At 38.4% G+C, this 22,872-nt stretch overlaps 1 protein-coding gene and 1 long non-coding RNA gene across 9 annotated transcripts in view; both read left to right on the forward strand.

Annotated features, from left to right (window-relative positions):
• The window catches only part of DLGAP2 (DLG associated protein 2), a 432,244-nt gene that overhangs the window by 90,649 nt on the left and 318,723 nt on the right, over positions 1-22,872 (forward strand). For 3 of the 8 annotated variants that reach the window (XM_088530581.1, XM_088530588.1, XM_088530592.1), the window contains exon 1: positions 12,466-12,879. The exons of 4 other annotated variants lie outside the window; for them this stretch is intronic. In XM_088530581.1, coding sequence (XP_088386707.1) covers positions 12,877-12,879 — 3 coding nt within the window. In that variant the 5' untranslated portion in view covers positions 12,466-12,876. Of the gene's footprint in view, positions 1-12,465; positions 12,880-22,872 lie in introns of those variants that run through there. One more of the 8 variants, XM_088530582.1, reaches the window with a different exon arrangement.
• Positions 6,816-7,557, forward strand: LOC148593548 (uncharacterized). The gene is made up of 2 exons (XR_015913698.1): positions 6,816-7,006; positions 7,475-7,557. It is a non-coding gene; the product is annotated as an uncharacterized LOC148593548 (long non-coding RNA).

Below are 22,872 nucleotides of genomic sequence, written 5' to 3' on the forward strand. Positions count from 1 at the left end.
ATTAATTGCAGGGTTCATAAGAGAATGAAAGTTTCATTTAAAAAAAAAGGAGGCAGCCTGAGAACGAGAGATGCTGAACTCTTGTTTTCAACCACATTAGAATTGCAGCAGTTTTATCTCTTCACACCTCTTTGTTATTTATGTAAATAGTTGGACAGCAAGAAACCTCAGCATGGAGGCCTGGATGGATATCAGTGCTACAGAAGGAAACATTCTCTTGAATTACACTGTCAGCCTATGGAAAGTAATAACCCCAGAGAGTGAGTAGGTTGTAATTAGCTTAGCTATACTCAGCTGACCATCAAGCAGAGTAAAATTATACATAAGTGGCTGAACTCAAAACGGGACTTTGAAAGTCCAGTTGTTTAATAAGCTTTAATATCTGGGAATCTGAAGGTTAACTGCAGTACAATTTTCCCTCCCTCTGGAACAGAACAACAGTATATATATTTTTTGCCCAAAATATCTATTATACCTGCTGTTACTGAGAGCAAAGACCTTTTTGTAATACTTTATGATGTTTGCAAACTTTAGTCCCAAAACATGTCCACGAGTCTATGAATGCTATCTCAAACAGTGCTTCCCATATAGCATGTGAAGAGCCTGTGTGGAAACAAGAATGATGATTTTCATTTGGAAGAATGGAACAATAATCACAGGAAAACCTGAATAGAAAGAAAGAAAACACCTACAACTTTAATTTAGAAGTGGTTTCTTGTCATAGCTCTTCTACTTCCAAATGAATAACAGGGCCTCTTCTCTTTCTTCTTCCATTCTGCTCAATCCTTTATCTGTTCACTTGTTAAGGATGGGGTGCAGTCTGGCCTGTTTGTGTCCGGTCCGTAGGGAACATGCAGTCTATTTTCCTTGAAAATACATGACAGACTCCCTCTGTGCTACCCCTTCTTTGTCCTTGCTTCTTGCTGCTACTGTATGCAGTAGGCCCATGCTCTCACTTGAGCGACCTTCTGTGGTGCCTTTAGCAGTGCTTGCTATGAGATCCACATTGTTGTCAGCTTGAGGAGTTCAGGTCGTCGGCAATCACCTTGCTGAAGTATGAACTCAGCCTGGGTGGGCAGCAGTGATTGATCAGTGTGAGCAGTGCTCAGTGAAGCAGGAGATTCATGGGCCTGAGCACTGCTCTTGCCCATCTCTTCTGTGATACAAAGCCTTGACAGCAAATATTTTTCCTCATCAATGATAGGAATATCCTTTTGTTTTCTTGAGTTCGGTGCAGATTAATGATGCTCATCTTGGATCTAAAGCTAGTGCAATGCCATTTCGTTTGAGGCATTAGCAACAGTTGCATTGTCCTTCAACAGGATTATCACTTCTTTGGCTCTCTACTAGAAACCTAAATAAATGCTGAATCGAAGAGCAAAGAGCTTCATGCTCAGGTCTTAGACAATAGAAGACCCAATGCACAATCTAAGGGAGACTGTTAATCATCAAGAATACCTAATAATAACAAAATTAGATCTACAGCATAAAAGAAAACTGATGTTAATTCTAATATCTGATCACTGCATGTCACCCCAGTCTGGAAGACACTCAGAAGATCACTAAATAGTGGCAGCTTGTACTGGATGAAAATCCTAGCCTAAAATAAATCTTCCCAGAATCACCCTTTGAGCCTTCAGACTACCCCTGCAAACTCCTCGCATACTGAAATGAATAGGGGCATTAGTGTGAGCTTCTGAGCTTAACTTCACATGTCCACACAGGACAGAGCCATCACATCATTTTTCTCGATATCAGAACCAAATACTTGGATTTCAGATCATGCTGTTGTGCTTAGTGAGGTGTAACACACTTCATCCACTTCACCAAATAGCCTCGAGATAGCTGTTTGGGGGAACTACTCTTCTTGTCTCATGTATCTGTTTTGTGGTTTGCTGTTCTGGTTTTGGACCTGAAGTGTGCTTCCCAACTTGTCTCCACTCCCCCTTATGTATTTGACTCAATCAGCTGATTAATAACGAATACTTACCTCTAGCCATAATGTTTATTTTCCTGGTAAGAAGACCTGTTTTCTGCCTCATTCTAGTTCACCTATAGATGGTGTAGAAAGTGCCTTTAATTCTTTAGATTCATTCAGATTATAGCTTTATTGTAGATTAATTCTAGCCTAGAGTATATTATGTAACTTGATAGCAGCTTTGTAATTGGTAAATAAAATCAAATTATGTTAAAGTGCCTTGACTAAACATTCTTTCTGACAAAAAGACTTCCTTTTACCTCAGCCATTCTTTGATATTATAGCATTGAAGAAAATGTTTGGAATATACTATTGTACACAGCTGTTTGGTAGGAGGAAGTGGGGGTGTCTTCAGTGAAACACATAAGTTTTCCATGCAAAGACTACTATTTTTGTTGGACATTAATATTCAGATTTGGTAAAGTTAAACTGAACCAAGAAGAAACAAGTGTTGTGATGAACAGATTCTTGACAGTTACCAAATCTCTGACAGGGATTTCATAACTAAATGTCCTTAACTTAGTATGTAGCCTGCAAAATTAATGGCAATGTGTAACTCTCAGAAAACAAAATGAAACTCAATATGATGAAGGCATTTTTTTTCCTTTTCTGTATTATGTTACTATGCTTTATTATTCCTGAATCTCTCTGCAATAATATGTGAAATGAGATTTGTTTGACTTTATCTACTTTATGTTCTTAAGCTTTGTAACGTGAGACCTACCAGTTTACTATAAATGCTGTTTGTGTTCATGCAGTGTTTCTCTGAACTGTGAGGGGTCTTTTAGTATATTCAGAAATCAGGCTTACCGAACAGAATTCATACAGAGTGAACAATAAAACATGTCTTCTCTTTAGAGATGAAATAAATAACCACTGCACAATTTAGTAGTTTTAACTGTCATACCCTTACCTCACTTCTCTTCCATTTACTCTGTCAAGTGTTGACTCTAAGGCAGCAATTTGCACACTCAGTCACTGAATGGTTCTCTTCTAATGCCACTGAAATTCAAGAAACATGGAAAAAGTCCTAGAAATCTTATACTTCAGCATTTTAGCTAGCTTTTATAGCTTTTTGTTTGTTTGTTTATTTGTTTCCCTCCTCCTCTCTCTCCCCATTATTCCTCCAGATTATAAACCACGTGGAAAACAGTCTTGAAAGTTCAATTACAGCAGAAACATAGGTAGATTCTTATTCCCCGGCAGAAGCAGCTTTCACGAGATGGAGGGGGGCTGCCAGGGGTTATTCCTTTCAAAATGCCCATGGGCAGAGAAGTGAAGAGCTTGGACCACGGCCTGGGGTATCCACTCCAAGCCTGAGGAGTTTGACTGCCATACCGTTTGGCTATAGGAAAGGTAATTTTGGTTAACGGTACAAGCCAGAATATTTTCAAAGCAGTAAAATATTTTCTTATCTGAAACCCTTCTGCAGTCCCTCTGAGGTACTATGATACCTGGCCCCTTTTTTATGGTTATTTTTCAGATTATTTATGATCACTTAAAATGCAGTGGCAGTAGTAAGCCCTAATTAGCAGTAAAAAGTCTTCCCGTTGCCCACCTGGATGGTCCTGTGTTGTGAAGAGTTAAGTCTCCTCCTGATAGTTTCTTGGATTCTGTCCACCTTGTATTTTCCTTGAGCCTGGTGCCAATAGTGATGTCTATGTAAACTGAAATAATAGTAGACTCAATAGGAATTGCTTGTACCTGGATTTGATTTCCCAAAGATTAAAAGACTAAAAGATATTATTTTTCCTTTGATGATGAAGTAAAATACTGCTTTTATGACATGTTATCTTTACAAGTAAGCCAGTCCAGACTTCTTTTGTGTATTTTGCAGTCAGGATAAAATATAAATATCAAGATGGAGGTAGAGGCTTCAAGACAAACATATCAGTATTTCTGTTAATTATGAACTCCAAAGGCCTGTTGCAATTGTCTTTCCTGACTCTTTGTACACTACAGTTCACGAGGCTTCTTTAAATAATATTTGAAGAAAACTATATCTTTTGGGAGAGCAGAAATCAAAAAGCGTTTCAAAAGTAATTGGTTTTAATAAGGGCATTATTCTGTTCCTAACACATCCGGTCACAGACTTCACTGTGATTTACTTTGTTGCTATTTCAATCCTCAGTAAAAACTTTTTTGAATATCTTTTTCCAAGAGCATAGATAATACCCATTGCCATCATGGGGTTTTGTTAATTAAGCTTCATTTATTTTATTTTATTTTTTTTTAATGTAGTGGTTCTGTAGTATGCCATCAGATAGCTTTGCACAACTCTTCACAGTCTGTATCTTTTTGTGTATCTGGGTTTCCTGAGAATGGCTTTTATTTTCAGCAGCACACGTTTTTAGAAATAAAAGAGAACACACACACACAAAAATTAGAGTGTTCCTGACTATATTTACATATATTTTATACTGAAAAATGTGAAGTCATTAAATCTACCATGCAGTATGTGATTGAAGGGGAGAACTGGCTTGTTTGTTGTTGTTCTTTTTTTTTCTCCTCTTTATGGCATTGATAGTGTATCCAGGATTACAATAAAATAACACAAATAAAAATTCAATGTTTTGCAAATAAAATAGTCTTTAATTGTTTTTCTCTGTGAGGACTTTTCCCACCTCCACACTAATAAGCATTCTTCTGTGCTTCAACTAGCTACCCACTCACTTTCTTCTCTAAAGACGTCGGCTGTTCCAATTACCATTGAGAATTTTCGGTCTCTCATTAAGTCCGGAGCAGTAGGCAATTTAATCAGGTGGCGATCAGTGTAACATTACAAGAAATGACCTTTAGAACCTGTGTCTCCTTCAAGTATGGATACTCATTTTATCAAACATGTTGTTAGTGTTTAGTATTAGTTTACAGATCTTTGGTAGAAAAGGTGAATTTTGGACATCGTTGGGATACACTAAAAAAAAAGTACAAATAATGTGTTTCTCTGAATGTTATTTGTCTTTGCTTTCAGTATCATCTCCTGCATATCAAATAAATGTGCAACTTTGTTGTGCTCCATAGCCTCCAAAAGCCTGTTTGTACAGGCTCAGGAGAACCACAGACATGGAGCTGAGGGGCTGGGACGCTGGTTACAACACCACTCTCCCATTCTCTTGACAAAAGAGTAGAATTCTGGCATATTTCTTTTCCTGCTAAAAGGAACTGCCATTTCTTGCATAGAATAAAGAGTTTAGCAAACAGGGATTTTATTTTTGTCCTAGCATTGCATGGTTTGACATGGTGCTGCTCCAGTGAAGCATGCTAGCCTGTTTGATGTAATTACTTCTGTTCGTTTGCAGTTGCTAAATTATACCTGGATGCCATTAAGCTATTGCAAATTTGTTTTTGATTTGTTTTGTTTTTAACAAGGTCTCAAGCAACTGACCTTTCCTGGTTGTGCTCAGATCGCTTAGCTCTTTTTCCCTCCAGTCATGAGTACAAACACATTCAGTCCTTAAAAAATCTGGAATTTGCAGATTTAAGCCCTTAGACCCCAAACCCAACACTCAAGGCTAAGGGACTAGGTTTTTTAAGTGCAGTCCAGACCAGTTAAAGGTGTCCTTTCATACAGCACTGGAGATGCTAGATTGACATCATGATAGGTGAAGAGCAAGGTGGAGAGGTAGAACCTGACTTTCGAGAGAGGATTTATTTTGCCACTTCTCCAGCACTAATTTGGTCTATGGTCCACAGTTGTACATCCAATCTACTTTTTTTTATTTACTATTTATACACTTACATTGCCTCGAAATCTAAGTATCTTTTAAATGCTGTATTACATGCAGTTCTGAAATATAGCAGTATTTAGCACTTGCAGCCAGAGACAAGAATGCATCATCATCTTCTGTGAATTCAGATCTCTGAATTCCTTTAAACATCTTTGTGAAATATTTCTTCAAGTAAGCCCCTCTCGTACTTATTTCAGTGACATATTCATAATAAAAGCTTTCATGTCAAGGAAGCAGGACTAGTATGTTCTAGGAGAGCCAACTTAAATGTGTTCTTGTTATAGCAGTTCTGCTTCAATTTTGTTGATGAAATCTCAATCAGTACCTTGCCAGAAAATAATAACTGTTTCATGAGGTCAGACTTAATGAAGATGCACCGATTCTTCTCCTCTATGGACTAGAGAAATTAATAACAGAACACTATATCAAAAGTTAGTTCTACCCTGAGTACACATCCAGGAAGAAAATTTGACATTTAATACTCTTTTTTTTCACAGTTAGTAAATAAGGAAAATACTCAGCAAATGAACCTCAAGAGAGAAGCCAAACTCAAGAGCAACTAAGTGGAAATTAAAAACCAAAAGACTGAACTTTGAATTTGTTTTATCTAAAGAGAAGTGGGTTCCCAGTGCTGTCTTCTTCTGGATTAAAAGTCACTGTTGCAGGATATTAAACCAGAGCATTAAAATACTAGCCACTCATACACACTTCTGTAATTTGTTGAATATTTTGGGAGTCTTCCTTGAGCTGTTGTCTCTAAGCAACACATCAGACAGTGTTGCACTGTCTAATATAACTATAAATATGTATATTTTTTCACCTAAATAGTGAGCTTGCTAAAGCGTTTGAAGAAACTATGATAAAGGGTGGACTAGTTGCTAAAAGTCAGAAGATCTATATCCAATAGCTTTGACTCTTCACTGTGTGGCTCAACTGCGAAAGCTGCTCATCAAAAACTTGCTTGAAAATGGGACAGAAAAGGTAAGATTATGAAACAGTATGCTTTTAATATCTTATAGCACCTAAAATTAACAGTATTTTTTTTAAATGTCAACATTGTGTTCAGTAGAGCATAGTTTTAAGGCATACCTATATCCCTATTCAGATATGTGGATTCCTGAAGCGTATAACAAGAGATGAATTGGAGAAAGGTCTGGAGGGAATTTTACAGATGTCCTAGTCATGCGAAACTTTGCCAAAAGCTTGTGAAGCTGCCCACAGACTTGAAGCTGTGAGAAATCTGAAATGTCATGGATGAGTATGATTCTGCTTAAAATTGCTGAGGTTAATGGACTGCATGGTAGGTATTATGAATGTCTCTTATCTGCACTGCTCTTACAGAATAGAGTTTTCCTCTCCTCATAACGTTAGTGATGAAGCATACATATTCCGAGACAATATAACGGATGCTGTTGCTTCATTTGTGAAAACTCTTGATTTTGTTGCTTCTGAGGGACAGTATACTGCATAATTCTGCTATACTTATTTTTATGTGTTCATCATACAACACTGCTTCATATATACTTTTTGCATACCAGTAGAACATTGTTTTTTTTTCTTTACATAAGAACATACAATAAAAAGCTGTTCCCATTTTTACTATAGTCAAGAATACAAAATGCACCTCATCCAATACCTTAATTATTTCAGGGAATGAGTCAAGGCTTTCTTCAGCCTAGTGAGTATTCTTTTTGTAGAAAATTTAGTCTGATCTTCAACATGTAAAATTTTTTAATTACTATTTCTCTCTTTTTTTTTCCCCTTACAGGTCTCCTACAGAACTAATTTGGATTAAATCAAGACATAAGCAATTTTATGAAATGCCATCAAACTAGTGGCAAGGATGTGAGATCTGGTAGATTGCAACTGCTCTAGAGAGCAAAGTGCTCCATTCAAAACTAAATTAACTCCCGTCCCTTCCTTTTCTTCTGGAAAATGTAGGAGATGAGACCATTTCACTTGCAAATACATATGTCTTAATAAAGAATACTGAAAATTTGTATTTGTGGGCTTGTTATTTTGTTGTTGCTATTATAATCAAATGGAGTCAGAAGATAAAGACCTCTTCCACTGATATTCATCATGAAGCACTTTTTACAGAATAGTGAAATTTCATCAAATATTTGTTGCTTCTGTTCGGAGAGTTTTTCCTCCAATATTTGAATTATTCCTGGAATTTCACTGGTAACCCCCACACATATAATTGATGTTGGTCAGGTATGTTGTTATCCCCTTTCTACTGGCTCCCCTTCAACTGACTGAAACATTTGAGATGATGGGAAGGTTGTGTTTACTGTTATGCTAACAAAATTTAGAATACCATGAAGATTGATAGTACCCCATTATTTCAGGATCTCAAGACCCTATTTTCTATAATGTGTGGTCCCTACTAGGTTCTGGTAGGTTCAGACCTTAAGTACTTTAAAAGCTCTAAAAATGTGTAGCTTATGTATTTAGCCATATCTGAAATGCTGTGATAAAACATTCTTTGCATCTATGTTACAAGAAAAGAACCGCTGAGACAGGAGACAAGTTATTGAAGATTTGCCGTACTGTTGTTCATTGCTCTGAGATATTAAATTACAGAACTATCTATTGTGTTCTGCTCCACCACACCCATTTCTATCAAGCTGTTTTACTGAAAGCTTCAATTAACAGTATTGCAACAATAAAATTCACAGCTATTGTTCAGGTTGGAACTCAGTTGCTGTCTGCTCTCTGAGAACTTCCAGACTCAGTAAAGAATAAACTTCATCCCCCCACGTCCCATCTGGTGTTGCAAAAAAGGGCACACTAATTACATATGTTAATAGACTGCTTTTAAGACGTTCTTCACAAAAATAGTGTGTATGGAGAAAATGAAAATAATAATAGTTTCTCAGTGAAGAACATAGAGATTGTTGATATTAAATATTCTAACATATTGCAGTTGGGAAAGGACACCATTGGGTGTTCCATATGCTTGTTCTCACTGAATGTGTGGCTTGGAATTACCTGTTTGTAAAACAAAAAAAAATCCCAAAAAGTTTTCTTTACTGAATTGAGAAAGATCTCTGCCTTCTACAAATGAAACTTTTGAAAATGTCTTTTTAATACCCAGTTCTAATTTGGCTTGGACTTGGTATTCTGTGACACATGTTAGTTTTTTAGCTCAGTACTGACTGAAAAATATTTTATTGCTCTTCAGTGGGCTATGTAAGATGAATCCAGCCCCTGAAAAATGTCAGCATGTTCGACAGAAATCTAGTGAATGTTTTTAAGTCCTTGTCCTGCCAGCTCAGCTAGAATGGTGAGCCCCATTAACGCTCATGATGTGGGAAGCATGAACAAGTCCTGCTGCTGCTGTCAGTGCTCTGTCGGATGAAAGGCCTCAGCTGCTAAAACGTTGGTCTGCAAAGCGCGGCCTTGCTGTCGCCTCGCGCTCGTTACCGCTGGACGCGGGCGCGCTCCGTGACGGGCTGCCCAGGGAAGGAAGTTCCCTTTCCAGATTCCGTTAGCGCTGCCCAGGGCTCCTGCGCCGCTGACGCGGATCCATGAGCCCTGCTTACATGGGGGCTTCATCCTGGTGGTCACTGGGCCTGCAGTATCAAAATCAAAGCTCAGCCTCTGTGTTTTCCTCTTGAGCTTCTGCAAGCCAAATAAGCTATGACCACATTTTTTCCATGAAAGAAAGAAGGGGCAAATGTAAAAATGTGAGAATAGCAAAGCATTTATCAGAGCTCTGTGTTTTAAAGTGTGTGTTCAAAATGGCCTTAAGAAACAATTTTATTCCTTGCTCCTATAGGCTAAATTGTTTGTGTTGCCACTGGAACGCAAATTCGGAGAATACATAATGTACTGATTCTTCACTAAGAGTTGAATCCTGAAAGTTTTGCAAGATTGCCTGTGTAATTGACTTCAAGAAAGCTAAGTTCAGCGATAGTTACCAAGTTCAAATGTATTTGCTGCTTAGACCACTCCTCAGGAAAATCCCATCAAAGAAGTTAATCTTACTGTTTTTTCTTGTGTGAGCTCGAGCTAAGCAATAGAAACCATGATACTTATTTTAATTAATGGTAAATACGGGAATTCTTAAACAAGTTGCATTTTATAAAATAGGGAAGCAAACATTCATTCAGTAGTTTTTGGATGGTAGGATATTAAATGGTGGAGGAAAGATAGAGTTCTTCTATTATTAGCACACATAGATTATATAATGTGCCATTCATTTACATTTTGGTGAGTTTTAAAAATTTCTATCTTAAAAGCCTATGCTGTGAACCACTACATAGTGAACTTAAGCATACTGGCACTAGATTTTTTTTCTCTGTTGTCTTTTGGGGAACCCTTAGTCCATGCAGCACTAGCAGTCTATGGATCAGAAGAAAACTACTGTTTTCCTCTGAAAAGTCTGTCATTTTATTCTGTATTTTTTCTCACAAATCTGTCTCAATTCTGCATGGAATTCATCTGCAGTCACTCAGGAGTCAGGAAATAGATTTCCCAAAGGCTATTTGATTGCGTGGTGGCCATCTGTTTGGGATTAAGACAATATGGAATTTGATTCTTACTAATATATGGCCTCTCTGATCATTAATTTCCTCTCTTACAAAATAACAATTAAGAGAATGTAAGAATGTATTCAGAAAGGTATCGTAGGGGTTAAATAATATGTGGAATAACTTAATATGGAAGCACTTTGTATGATTAAGTTTGAGCCACAAAGTTTGTGTGATTTTGTATGGTTAAGTTTGTTTGACTTTGTATGATTATGTTTGAGCCACAAAGATGATTAAAGGACTGGAGCATCTATCTTAGAGGAAAGACTAAGCGAGCCTGACCTGTTTAGTCTGGAGAAGAGAAGGCTGAGGGGAGATTTGATCAACATGCTCAAGTACCTGAGGGGTGATTGCAGGGAGGATGGGGCTCTTCTCTGTGGCACCTGGTAACAGGACAAGGGGTAACAGGTCTAAGTTGAAACATGAGAAGTTTAATCTCCATGTGAGGAAGAACTTCTTTCCTGTGAGGGTGACAGAGCCCTGGAACAGGCTGCCCAGAGAGGTTGTGGAGTCTCCTTCTCTGGAGATCTTCAAAACCCACCTGGATGCCACCCTGTGCCATGTGCTCTAGGTGTCCCTGCATGTGCAGGGGGGGTGGGCTAGATGATCTCTAGAGGCCCCTTCCAACCTCAACCATTCTGTGATTCTGTGTGACTCTGTGATTAAGTACTTTTTTTGTTTTGTATGATTTAGTACTGTTTTAGTTAATTAGTTTAGGAATTTGGTCATGTTATGTGTAGGCTCCTGCAATGATTCGTTTAGAAGACTGTCCTGTGATCTTCCCATAGGAGTGAATATACAGGATGCTACTTCCAGAATCGTCATCTCAGTTCCTCCAAATGAGACAGGAGTCATTGTTTATTAGAAAAGTTCAGTTTCTTTGCATCTTTTTCAAATAACTAATTACTGAATGTGAGTTCAGGCCAACATTACTCTTGTTGTTCTACAAAGGTATTAATTGGAGGGTTTTATGTAAAAATGATGGAGCTCAGAGGAAATACTGGTGCTACTTGGCAGGACTGCCTATATGAGTGTCCATGAACTCTATCCTTGATCCTTAAGGCTAATAGCTCACATACTATGCTTTAAAATATACCTCTTATCATGCTTGATATTCAGTATACTGAAATAGAGTTTGGGAGGATTCCACCAGGTCTTCTTAACTGGTTCATTGCAGCCTGCTTGGATGCATATTGTCCTGCCTGGGTGATGTCAGAGAGGTACAAAGAGTCAGCCCAGTGCCAGAATTCCCGTCTTTCCTACAGGAATAAAAATAGTCATATGTGGTTGTGCGAGTTTGTACACCTGAAAAAATAATAGCTTGTTTTTCCAAGCGGCTTTTCTTTCTGGAAATTGGAGATAAGGTAGTCTCTATCTGGGCATGCAATGCTGCCTATGAAGGGTGTAATGCTAGCAATAAGAGCATGCCAAGAGCAGGAGCAGGGACGGAGCACCGCGGTGTTGCATTTTAGGAGTACAGAGAATTCTCTAGTAAACAGATCTATTCCTCTATAAATCAAAGACAGAAGTGCAGTCTCTTTGATGATAAACTCAAAACAAAAAAAAAATCCCAAGAATCCCAAGTTCACACCAAGTGCGGATTTCACTGTGCTCTTCAATTGTAGGGGCAAGTGCACAGTTGGATGGAAAAAACAGTCAAGCTTCTCATGATTTTTGGTAAGAAAATCTTGCTTGCCTTTATTTTTCTGCTCTTTAAACAGAGACAGGAAGAGAGATTATGTTTTGATACCTTGCACATACACCCTTTCTTCCAAACTTTATAAGCCCAGCATTTAAAGACTCCTCTCTTTCTGGGATTTGTATGTTTAACCTTTCACTCCTGCTTTCTCCACATCAGTCTCCTTCAGAAATCTCTGTCCCTTGGGTTGTGCTCAGGAAGTGCACCACTTCTTGGACTGGTTAATGCCTGCTAAAGGGCTTGCTTTGCTGTGTGTGAGCTTTAGTAGTGTTACTGATTCGTGCTGTGGAGGCCACCACGCTTGTAAACGCCTCAAGTATTTGAAGAATTTTAGCCACAGACGTAGTTCCCTTGTTGCTGAAAATCGCTATGATCTAGCTCTAGATCACAGAGCCTTTTAGCTTATTCATCTGTGCGAGCTCATCTCTCCTTTTAACTCCACTTTGCATCATTTCATTTGCTCTCATCCTAAATTGCTAGCTCTCTGCTTGGTGGCTAGTGCAATGGAGCCTGGTTCCAGATTGTGGCTTCTAGATGCTATGGAAACAGAAATAAATATTTTTAACATTTTTTGTATCTCGTATTATGTAAGCGCACTAGTAACAATGCATAGCCCAGGGAATGCAGTAATTGAATGTACTGTGCAGAGCTTACTCTTTGTTGCTTAGCAATTAAATGTATGCACGTAGCAGCAGCACTGACAAAAATGCTAATAAAAGGTGACAAGTTATATCTCCAGAAAAAATTACACAATTAAGAAAAAAAAAATCTCTGACAAGATACAGGAGCAGCAGCAAATGGTACATACTGGTAGATCCTGTCCCTCCTGAAGCAAGATCTTCAGGTACTGGCCACTAGAGGGGCTGAGATGATGGGAATAGAAGGGATCCACATTTATAGCATGGGCTACAGACACTCAATTGTGCAAACATCATGGTAAGGCTTTTTGTTGTTGGTGTTGTTGTTCCTTCATTATTTGTACGTATTTTTCTCTGTGAGATGTCTAAGAAGCGTTCTGTTCTCTTTGTTTCATTTTTTCTCCTTGCTGTTCAGGTTTGCAGATTTTTCACAGCATCTGTTTGAATCAAATTTCTGACTTTCCTAGCAGATGCGTTGTCAGAATAAGGTTTTATTTATATAATATGATGCAACCTACTGTGTTAATATAAATAGGTTTATATTTAAATTGATTCTTTAATAATGCTGAACTGCTTCATTTTCTTTTTTAATTCAGAGAAAACATGAAGCAGAGGAACTGCATTGTAGGCTGCAATTCTAAAAAAGCCCATCATTTAAAGACTGCTCTCTTCCTGGGATTTGTTTGCTTAACCTTTCACTCCTGCTTTCTCCTCGTTAGTCTCCTTCAGAAATCTCTGTCCCTTGGGTTGTGCTCGGGAAGTGCACCACTTCTTGGACTGGTTAATACCTATTAGAGCGCTTGCTTTGCTGTGGATAGACATAGTGGTCAGGACCATTTTAGTGCTTTTGCCAATCAGTCTTGACGCACTGTTGCATTAAATTCTGTTCACTCTATTGAGTAAGAGAATTGTTTACAAGCTGGGAATAATTGCTGTTACCTAGTTTGTTAGTGTCTATGGTATTTAGCAAATATTGCTAATTATGTAGAGGATTTCAGTTCTTCTAGCAATTCTTCTTTTTTAGAGCTTTCCCTCATTAGATTTCTTCTCTCCATAGCGCTGATTCTGCAGCTGACAGTCTGCCTACATAGTGACTTGCAGGATCTGGGCCCAATTTTGATCTATTCATATTTTATTCCGTCTCATTTTGACTGCATGCAACTACTAATCTGGACATACTTGGTGTCAGTGCTATCTCAAGTTGTGCCAAATCACCAGACAGTCCACCGGAGTTTTCTGTGCTTTGCTGAAACTCCTCTGTTTTTAGTCAAAAAAACATGTTGAAAAATACTATTTATCAAGAAAAAGAAAAAAGACAAGCTAACTTGTGGCTTGTTTCAGCTATCCCAATTCCCCATTCCTTGTCTTAGAAAAAAAAAAATACTGAACCAGGTTTCTGGGCACTGAATCAGTGCAGATCAGGTTGTTTTCCAGAGAAGTAAAATGAATCAAGCATGTTTTAGTTCACGTATCTTACTTCTTAAGAAATAAAGATGAGAACATACAGTAAAGACAATGATGACAATTCAGAGCATTACTTGTCTTCTCTGTCCTGACTTCTTTACGTATATTGATAAAACCGTAATTGAGATGATAACTTTTTTTACGCCTAGAACAATGCTGTCATACGATGCAAGCAACAAAAAGCTATTTAGAGAGTTTTTTCTCGTTAGCCCACTAGGTGATCTGGGTCTAGGGCATTTCCCCCTCTGTTCTCCCCCCCGCTGTGCATTAATGAGTCTTTTGGCACAGGTTAAGCAAGTAGGAATATAGATGGAATTATATCTAGACCCTCAAATCTTTTCAAGACAGGTAGAGCAGGGAGATCAGAGTGCAAGTTAGAAGAGTGTTAGAAGAGCAGAAGATGTCTATGATAAGCTATTTTGTGTGGATTTATGATTTTTTATAGTGAGATCGTTTGTATCTTTTTTTTTCAAAGCATTGATTGAAATGTCCCAAAAAAGAAAGATCTGAATCCACACGGATGATATAAAAACAAATTTCCCTGATTTTGTTCTTTCCCCTTTCACCCACTCCTCTGAATGTTATCATGGCCAAGTAAGCTTTGAGGAAATGGGTTGATGCAGAGAGTATTTGTGAAATACTCTTCTACAAAAGCTGTATTTTGGCAACTATCTCCAAATAAGTGTGTGCTATCCAAAAGTAACATTTTTTATGCCCATTAAGACTTTATAAACATATTTGTGCGTTTTTCTTCTTTCCACATTGTCCTGCAGTGACATGCAAACACGGCGTGTGCATGTTTGCACATATGTGCTTGTATGTGTATATATAATGGCATATAGAAAAGTGAGTCCTTTATGGAGATGCCTATTTAAATGTCTGCCTGCCAATACATGCAGCATGTTCTTTTTTAAGTAGCCTCCTCCTGGTAGTGCCTTCACTAAGATTCTCACCAATTCCCATGTAGTGTTCTGTAAATACCCTGTGAGAATGACTAGCAGGGAGGATGATCTTGCATAACAGGCAGCTGACTAATATAGAACAGGAACATTGATTTACAATGACAGAAATAGTCTCAGCCTTGTTCTGATTTTGACATTTGAAGTTTTGGGATTACACTTGTGAATGTTTCTGTGGCTGAGTTTCCGGAAGTCACCAGGGGCGTTCAGATATTGCACCGTTCTCGGGTGGAGCAGGAAGGTCATAAAGCCAGGCCAGATGCCACAGAGAGGGTACGGGGACTCATGGATGTTACTGCCACACAGAGAGGTTCCATGGAATTCACGTAAAGGAACTCTCCCCTTCTTTCAGTATATACCATAGCAGACCTCAATATTTTATACGTCTTCCCAAACATGCTACCTTGTCCTCCCTATTCACCTTGTGGAGCCCTGTATCTTGCTCTAAGCTGTTCCTCTGTTTTATCCAGTGACACCAACACAGGGTTTAGTAAAGGCACTACCTCCAGAAACTTAGTTATGTAATGGAAGTCCGGTGTCCATCTCTCACCTGCATCTTCATCACTTTTGGACCAGTTCTTCATAAATGGTCCTGTCAGAAAAGACCTCACAAGACTTCAAATATAATGCATTTATTACATAAATAGCTATACATCTCTGTCTTTGCCACAATGTTTACAGTACTTACCATTACTTACAGTGAACTGGATCTGAATTACTAAAGCCGGAAAAAGTCAGGGAAGAAATGACTTTGTAGATGGCCAGTTTTAAGAAATGGTTTCTAGTACCTAAGCCCTGAAAAGAAATTATTAAAAAAAAAAAAAAAAAGACAAAATTTGTTGTGTCTACCTCTGTTTATTTAACTTTGCATTTGTATTGTAAAAAAAAATGAGAAAAGAAAAAGAATGGATTAAGAAAAGAGTAGCCAAATGTGCAGTAGACAGATCTTAAATTGGTTAATATTTATTGCTTATGCCTAATTTGCGTCAGTATGAAAAAAAAGTAAATATGAAATAAAGTAAACTTCTTTGACTCTAAACTTTCTTCCTCACTAGCAAACACAGTAAGAAAGTGATGGGTCAAATTTAGAATGTTATTACATAATAAATGACTAATCTGAGTAAATTTAATACATGGACAAGAAAAATCTCTCCTTCCTGTGCTGTTGCTCAGATACACAGCTTGCTGAAACTAAATTTTTAGGTGGAGTAATACAGATTTATAAAAGATGCATAGGTGGTGATATAAAATTGTGAGCGTGAAAAAAAAATGTAAAGAGTAAAAAAAGTTTTTAAAAAAGTAAAGAAGAAGAAGAATATTGCTCTATCTGGTTGTCTGGTTGCCTATTTACCATTATAGGAGAACAGACAGTACAGAGCAGTTAAAAAAATGTAAAATTGTGTGAAACGAAAGCTTTTAAAATCACAGTGATGCAAGTTTAGGCCAGAGTTTGGGAGAAAGAGGAGTTCAGAGACACCTGCTCACAGGGTTTTTTATCCCTGAGCAGTGCAGAAGAGCACTGCTGTGAGAAGAGGCTGCCCCAAGCCCAGATCAGAGCCATGGAAAGGCTGAGGTCAGACTTGCACATTGTCACGTTGCACGTTTGATTTGGTGCTCTCAGGATTGCCAGGCTCCTTAATGGTGTTAGGGATATTGCTGGAGATATTTGCTAATTGATTGATAGAGAAGAATAGGTTGTTCTTTGATGGTCTCAGGTAGCTTTTTAAAACATGTCTTTAACTTCATGATAGCAGTCTTCTGTTCCCTACCTAATAAAACTACAGATGTGTTTATCAAATACCAGTGGGGGATGCTTTGGCTGCTGCTTTTTTGAGGAATGCCCGTGGCAAGGAGTTCACAATCCCTTTGCTTTGGGATCTATTCATTTCACTGGAAGGAAAACAGCCTTCAGTCTGTGGCATTTTACAGGTGGTGTCTAGCAGGCTTGGCGCTGGACACTCTTCCCAGGAAGAGGTAGGTTTTGGGGAAAGCTCGGTAGTATTTTCAGCCGGCCTGTGTGTTCCCACTAGAGATGCCTGCCATGGGGACCAACAGTTTGGCATTTTTTTGGCACGTGTGCTGACCTGTGGATAAATAGAAGACATTAGAGTCACCGTTATGCCATTATAGGAACTGGAGGAGTATTTGCCCTCTAGATGGAGCTGTCCACTTGCATTACAACCGAATTGACTACAAGAATCATGATTAAAGATGAGATCTTTCTCCTGGAGGCCTGGTCAGCAGAGCCTCGTTGCCGGCAAGCACCTGCCCCCGCTCAAGCAGCCTTCCCTCTGCCTGCCTCAGGCGTGTGGGATTCACAGAACAGGCTAGAGGGCAGGTTTCTTTATGGCAGAGACTGATATTTCTTTATGGCAGGGACTCGTATCTCTGCTTTTGTCCCTGGCCATTTTCTGCCTAGCTTTCTTTGCTTCTTTTTGTTCACTCCTTGCAGCTCACTTTGTCTCTTAGTCTCTTCCAGGCCCACAAAAGTTACCAATTCTTCAGCACCTTCATTTTTTTTCCTTCAGTCTATCTGCTAATTGTGTTCTCTATGATAATGCCGTTTCCGTAGCTGCATTTTCTTCCTGCCATGTTCTCAGCTGCAGTGTGATCCTGAGCTATATTTGTCCCTGCTATATGTAAAGCGGGGGCTGCCTTCCGAGTGCTGATACCTTTCCTCAGAGCGCCTTCCGAAGCAGAAGTCAGAGGCCGGGTAGTTCAGTTGGCCAGTTTGCAGGCCAGAGGGAGTCAGCTCATCCCTAGCTTGCATTACTTCCATCTGAGCAAGGTCTGTGTTCGTTTCAAAGGATAATCTCAAATATTGCTGCGTTAGAGGTTGTCTTGTTTATGAGTTAAGATACTCTGTCATGTCTGCTTTGTATCTTGAAACACTGCAGCTCAATCGCTATATTAAACCATACTTAGGGCCAACTGCTAGATTCCCAGTTGGGGCTAGGAATTTTCATTACACTGGATATGTGTGTTCCTGAATGGAGGAAAATGTGTTTATGTGCCAACCAGCTTGTAACATATTTTAAGGAGAATGATGTGACATACTTAATAGTTAGGATACATAGGTCACTTTAGGGTTTTTTTGGCATTTCTCCCAGGAAAGAAGACAAGAACACAAATAAGTAGGCAAGAGTAATAGAAAACAGCTTAAAAGCCATAGAGCATCGCTCTGCCAATAAATACCAGCCTTGTGCTCCCTCCCCCAGTTACCTGGCTTTTACAAACTGAAACTAAGCTGCTGCTCTGCTTTGATGGAACCTGAGCACCAGCGAATTTAGTAAGACTAAAAGAAAAAAGAAAAGCACGAGGAAACCTATTCCACATTTTCATTTCTATTAAAAAAATCTTAGCAGAGAGATGTTCAATGCTATTTAAGCCAGTTTCTCTGACTTACATTCCTAGTGAAAGCTGCCTTGTGACATGTTTGTCCTTGAGACTTGGAGATTTTAGGCAGTGTATTAAACCATTTTAAACTAATAGCTGAGCCCTTTGAACTTGTAGGAAGTAGCAACCTAAGTTGCATGGAAAGAAATTATGCATCAAGAAATGACCACTGCCAATTCATTATTACTTGTGACACTTTAGGTACTGCCCAGAGTGTGTAATCCTGAAAATTAATGGTGTGGGAGTTGGTATGAGTTCTTATGGGCTGGAAATATTATAAGACTATACTCTAACAGCTCAAAACTCAGTATCAAAAGAAATTTGCATTCCTAATTTTTAAGAAGGTGATTGTGATTTTGGAGAACTCCATTTATAGCTTTTTGAGGTGTTGTTCTTTGAGTATTTGGGGCTGGCAATACTAGAAGAGATTATTTGCAGTTAGGTGTTGAAGGTTATCCTGCCCCAAAGGCAAAAAATAAGCTTCTGAAATCATGACTTCTTTGAAAACTGTAAGTCTAGCTCAGTGTAATTCCTGATGATGATTTAAAATATTGTGCCTGCATGTCCTGTTGCCAGTAAGCACTCTGGTATTGCTCAAAAGAGGGAAAAGGTTTTTGGTAAAACCTGCACAAAGGAGCTCACAGAGCACAAGAGGAGTAATTTTAAGAACTTTCATCTAAAGGGACCATCGGCAAAATGGGAGAGAGGGAAAATGGAAGGAAATGGATGCGCTCCTAAAGGGTGCATTGATCTGCCTCTGTCACAGATGTCCTGTGTGGTTAAGAGCAATTAGCTGCAAGGAGGTATGTGGGAAGAGAGGGGAAACGGGTTACTTAGATATAAGGAAGTGGGGACACTTGTTCAGGCGGGTTTTCCTAACAACAGGCAAAAGCAGCAAGCAAAATCACCTTGTGTGCTAGAAAGGATGTTCGTAGGAAAGCTCTGTGCAGTAAAAAAAAAGTAAGGAATGTATTTTAATGACTGTGGAGGACTTGGGCATTGGGCACAGAAAGAGGAGTTTCATGGTATACAAAATGACAGTGAAGCCTGAAAAAAATAGACTTATCCAGTTTGGTACTTATGTAAGAGTTCTAAAAGGAGGTATCATGCTATAAGAGAAAGCAAAACAAACAAACAAAAACAAACAAAAGCTATTTCCTGTTATAACAGATAATCAAGGAAAACCAGCTTTATAATTTCTTAGATGTAGAAAGATTTACAATACTACTAATTGTGCCCATCTGAATTTGGCTTGCGAATACACAGCTAATGCTTCTCCCTCAGCATCCCCGGATGGTTTGTGCCGGCTTTCGGCTTCGGCCCTGGCCAGCAGCAAAGCTGTTCCTCTGACAGTGCTGAAATTTTATCTAATGAAACGTTTCCATTGCAAGGTTTCTAGTGCAGTAATATTTCCTATAAAAAAAATGCGATAATATGTTTCAACTAAGTGCCTAACCTGAAAAAGATAAAAGCAACACAGCTAAAAGAAAGACTTACAAACCAGAGAGCTTTTTCTTCTTCTTCTTTTTTTCCCTGTCTGAATAATTTTGGTGCATTTGGTGAATTTTAATGTTTATGGAAATGAAAGATTTTATTGGAGGCAAAGCAAGTGTGGGCAGTAACCATAGTGACTTCTACACACACAAGCTTTGCCAGTGTGCTTCATTTCTAGCCCACAAAATCCTAGTTATCAAACATTGGTAGGTTCTTTGTGGGCAATTTTGAAGAACAGCTGATGCAGGGGGTTATTGTCCTTTACATAAAGGACTACGAGCACAGAAGCACAACAGTGTTGTGCCAAGTTTCTCACTGAGGTGCAATCTAAATTATGAAAACATTAAAGGTTGCCATGGTATATATTAATATTACTGCTGATGCTTTCCTTTGTGCACTGACAGGGCTGAATAATCAGTGATACCCACATTTTTGTCATATCATTCTCTGGCCTTCAGCCACACTCAAAGAAGAGTCAGTTGACAGATGTATTGTTATATGCTTTTCTGAGCTACTGTTATTCTGTACTGCTGTGTTATTCTGTACTGCTGTTAATGAATTGTCTCGCACTGATTGTCTTTCCACAAGAAACATGAAACTTAGGAGAAATACCCCGTTGAACACATACTTCTACTGTTTTATTTGCTGTGTCAGAAATAACTTCACTATTTTTAGTAGTCCTACTAAACAGTCCTTTCACTGTACATTTTAACTGCGCTTATGCTTGAAATCTTTGGATTTATTCGAGCTGGATTGGATTAAAAATGGTAGGGTAGGTCAATTTGAGAAATTTGTTTCAGAGTGGGAGCAAAGTTCTCTGCAATGAAAATGTAGGCTAATGGAGGAGGAGGAAGGTGTAAGCGCTATCAAATACATTTTTACTGCATATTCTTGGATCCAGTGCACCACATATTCACCCCTTACCATAGTAGGGTTTTTTTTGACTGTCTCAGGACTGGTGTTGGGGAGAACTCACACACACACTGCAGGTTTTTCAGCCTTTGAAAAGCTTACCAGGAACATGCTAATACTCCAAAGACTGACTTCTCAAATTCATAGGGGATGAAAACAGTGATCTGTTAAGCTGTTGCTCACATTCATTACTAAGTAGGACCTCAGAAGGACAGCCATTCAGCTGGGCTTTGTAAAAGGGGTAGTAAAATGGATAGCTGGTCTTCTTGCCATGAAGTCCTTTCAGCTTATGTAAACCGAACAGGCTGGTCTTCTGCTCTATTTCAAGAGAATGTAGGAAGGTATTGGTGTTTGAACTGAGCTTTCTTGAGTTTTAATCTGCTATTCTGAGATGCTCAAAAACAGCAACAAAAAATAACGAGCCACATACATTTTTTTCCCTAAGAGCTAAATCGTTCCATCTCACTTAACTAATGTATTGATTGACTTTATTGAGTCTGTAATAGTTCTGAGTTTATGAGCTGTGATGCCTGGAAATGGATTAGTGCCAGTGCCTGTGATGAGATATGGCCAAGAGATGACTATTCTGTCTCATGGCAGCTTTTGAGGTTCCAAAGTTTGACTTTATTTCACCTTCAGAACAAAGTTTATCATCTCAGATCTCAGTATATCAACCTGAATGACGACTTGAAAATGGTGTTCATCCCCACAACATGTTTCAACTCAAAAAGGCCAGAACTCTGGTGCTCCAGTTTGTATGGAAGACATATAGTGCTCGTATTAAAAAAGACATATGGAGCTCAATAAAGCTTAATGATTAGAGGAAATCTTATCAACTATGATTTCCAGGAATTCAGACTCAATGGTTTAGGGGGTTTTGCTTCAGATCGTGATCAGGAACTTGATCTTGGTGGTTTCACTATTTACCTGCATCATAATTTTTAGGTCTTAGTTCTAGTACTTGGCAAGAGCCTCCATGGCTGAGCATAACTAAATTAGCAAGGTTTTTGCAGTCTGGATGTCATATGCCTAGAAAAGATATTTTACCTGTATTTGAATTCTTTAACATTCATGTTAGTGCAAAGTGTTCTTAGTTGTTTACAGTGCTTCATGTTCACCTCTGCACGTATGTACAGTATGCATTTAAGACACCAAACATCAAACCTAGGCATTCCAGTCTATGCCTTTGCTACCTTCACATTTCATAATTGTAATTTATGGTCACTAAAGTCTGAAGGGAGACGTTTCAGCTTTAGAGGAAACTTATCTGTTCCTCCCCTTGCATACAGCTGACATGAGCATGTCATAAACCTGCAGTGCTGTCCTCTTGGTATTCTCTGAAAAGTTCTGCATGTGAGGGGCATATTGTGTCAAGGAAGAATAGATTCCTAGATGTGAGATTTAGCCAGAACCTGATCATCCTTAAATTATCTCCAAGGCCTTCCTCTTTTTATATATATATATATATATATATACATATATATATATATATTTATATAGTTTCCTGAATAATTTCTTAAGAATGACTTCTTTAATTCTGTTATAAAGTCTGTTGTTCATCTTTCAAGATATCAGGAATGAATGAAATTCTAAAACAGCTAGAAAAATATTACATTGCATCACTTTTTAGTATATTTGAACTTAGACATCCCTTCTTTCTTCCTCCCTCCTCACCAAAAAGACTCAAAACATTGGAGCACTAGTGAAGAAACTGTTAGCTATGTGATATAGATAAGAAAACAGAAAGTTAGGGTGATAAAATTCTATCATTTATCATGTCACCTGCAAATGTTTTTGTTCAAAAAAAAATCTCCAAAAGTCCACTGTCAGCTCTGACATTCTCAAACCAGTGATTTCTGAGGCAATTTAACCTGACAAGGGTGTTTCAAAATTTGGTAAAAATAATGTCCTAGTTATAAAGCTCATTAAAATTTAATATTGCAAAGATGAGATACTTCTCAATGGCTGTAGACTTACAAGTCACCACAGGAAGATCAGGTGTTTATTTTTCTTTTTCAGTGATCGTTCTGAGGTACCAAGTTCTTGGTACATTCTGAAGATGTTCC

The sequence above is a fragment of the Tinamus guttatus genome, unplaced genomic scaffold (genome assembly GCF_059628265.1).
Source record: "Tinamus guttatus ecotype Peru unplaced genomic scaffold, ASM5962826v1 Tinamus_guttatus_pri_ptg000383l, whole genome shotgun sequence".
Taxonomy (NCBI): Eukaryota; Metazoa; Chordata; class Aves; order Tinamiformes; family Tinamidae; genus Tinamus; species Tinamus guttatus.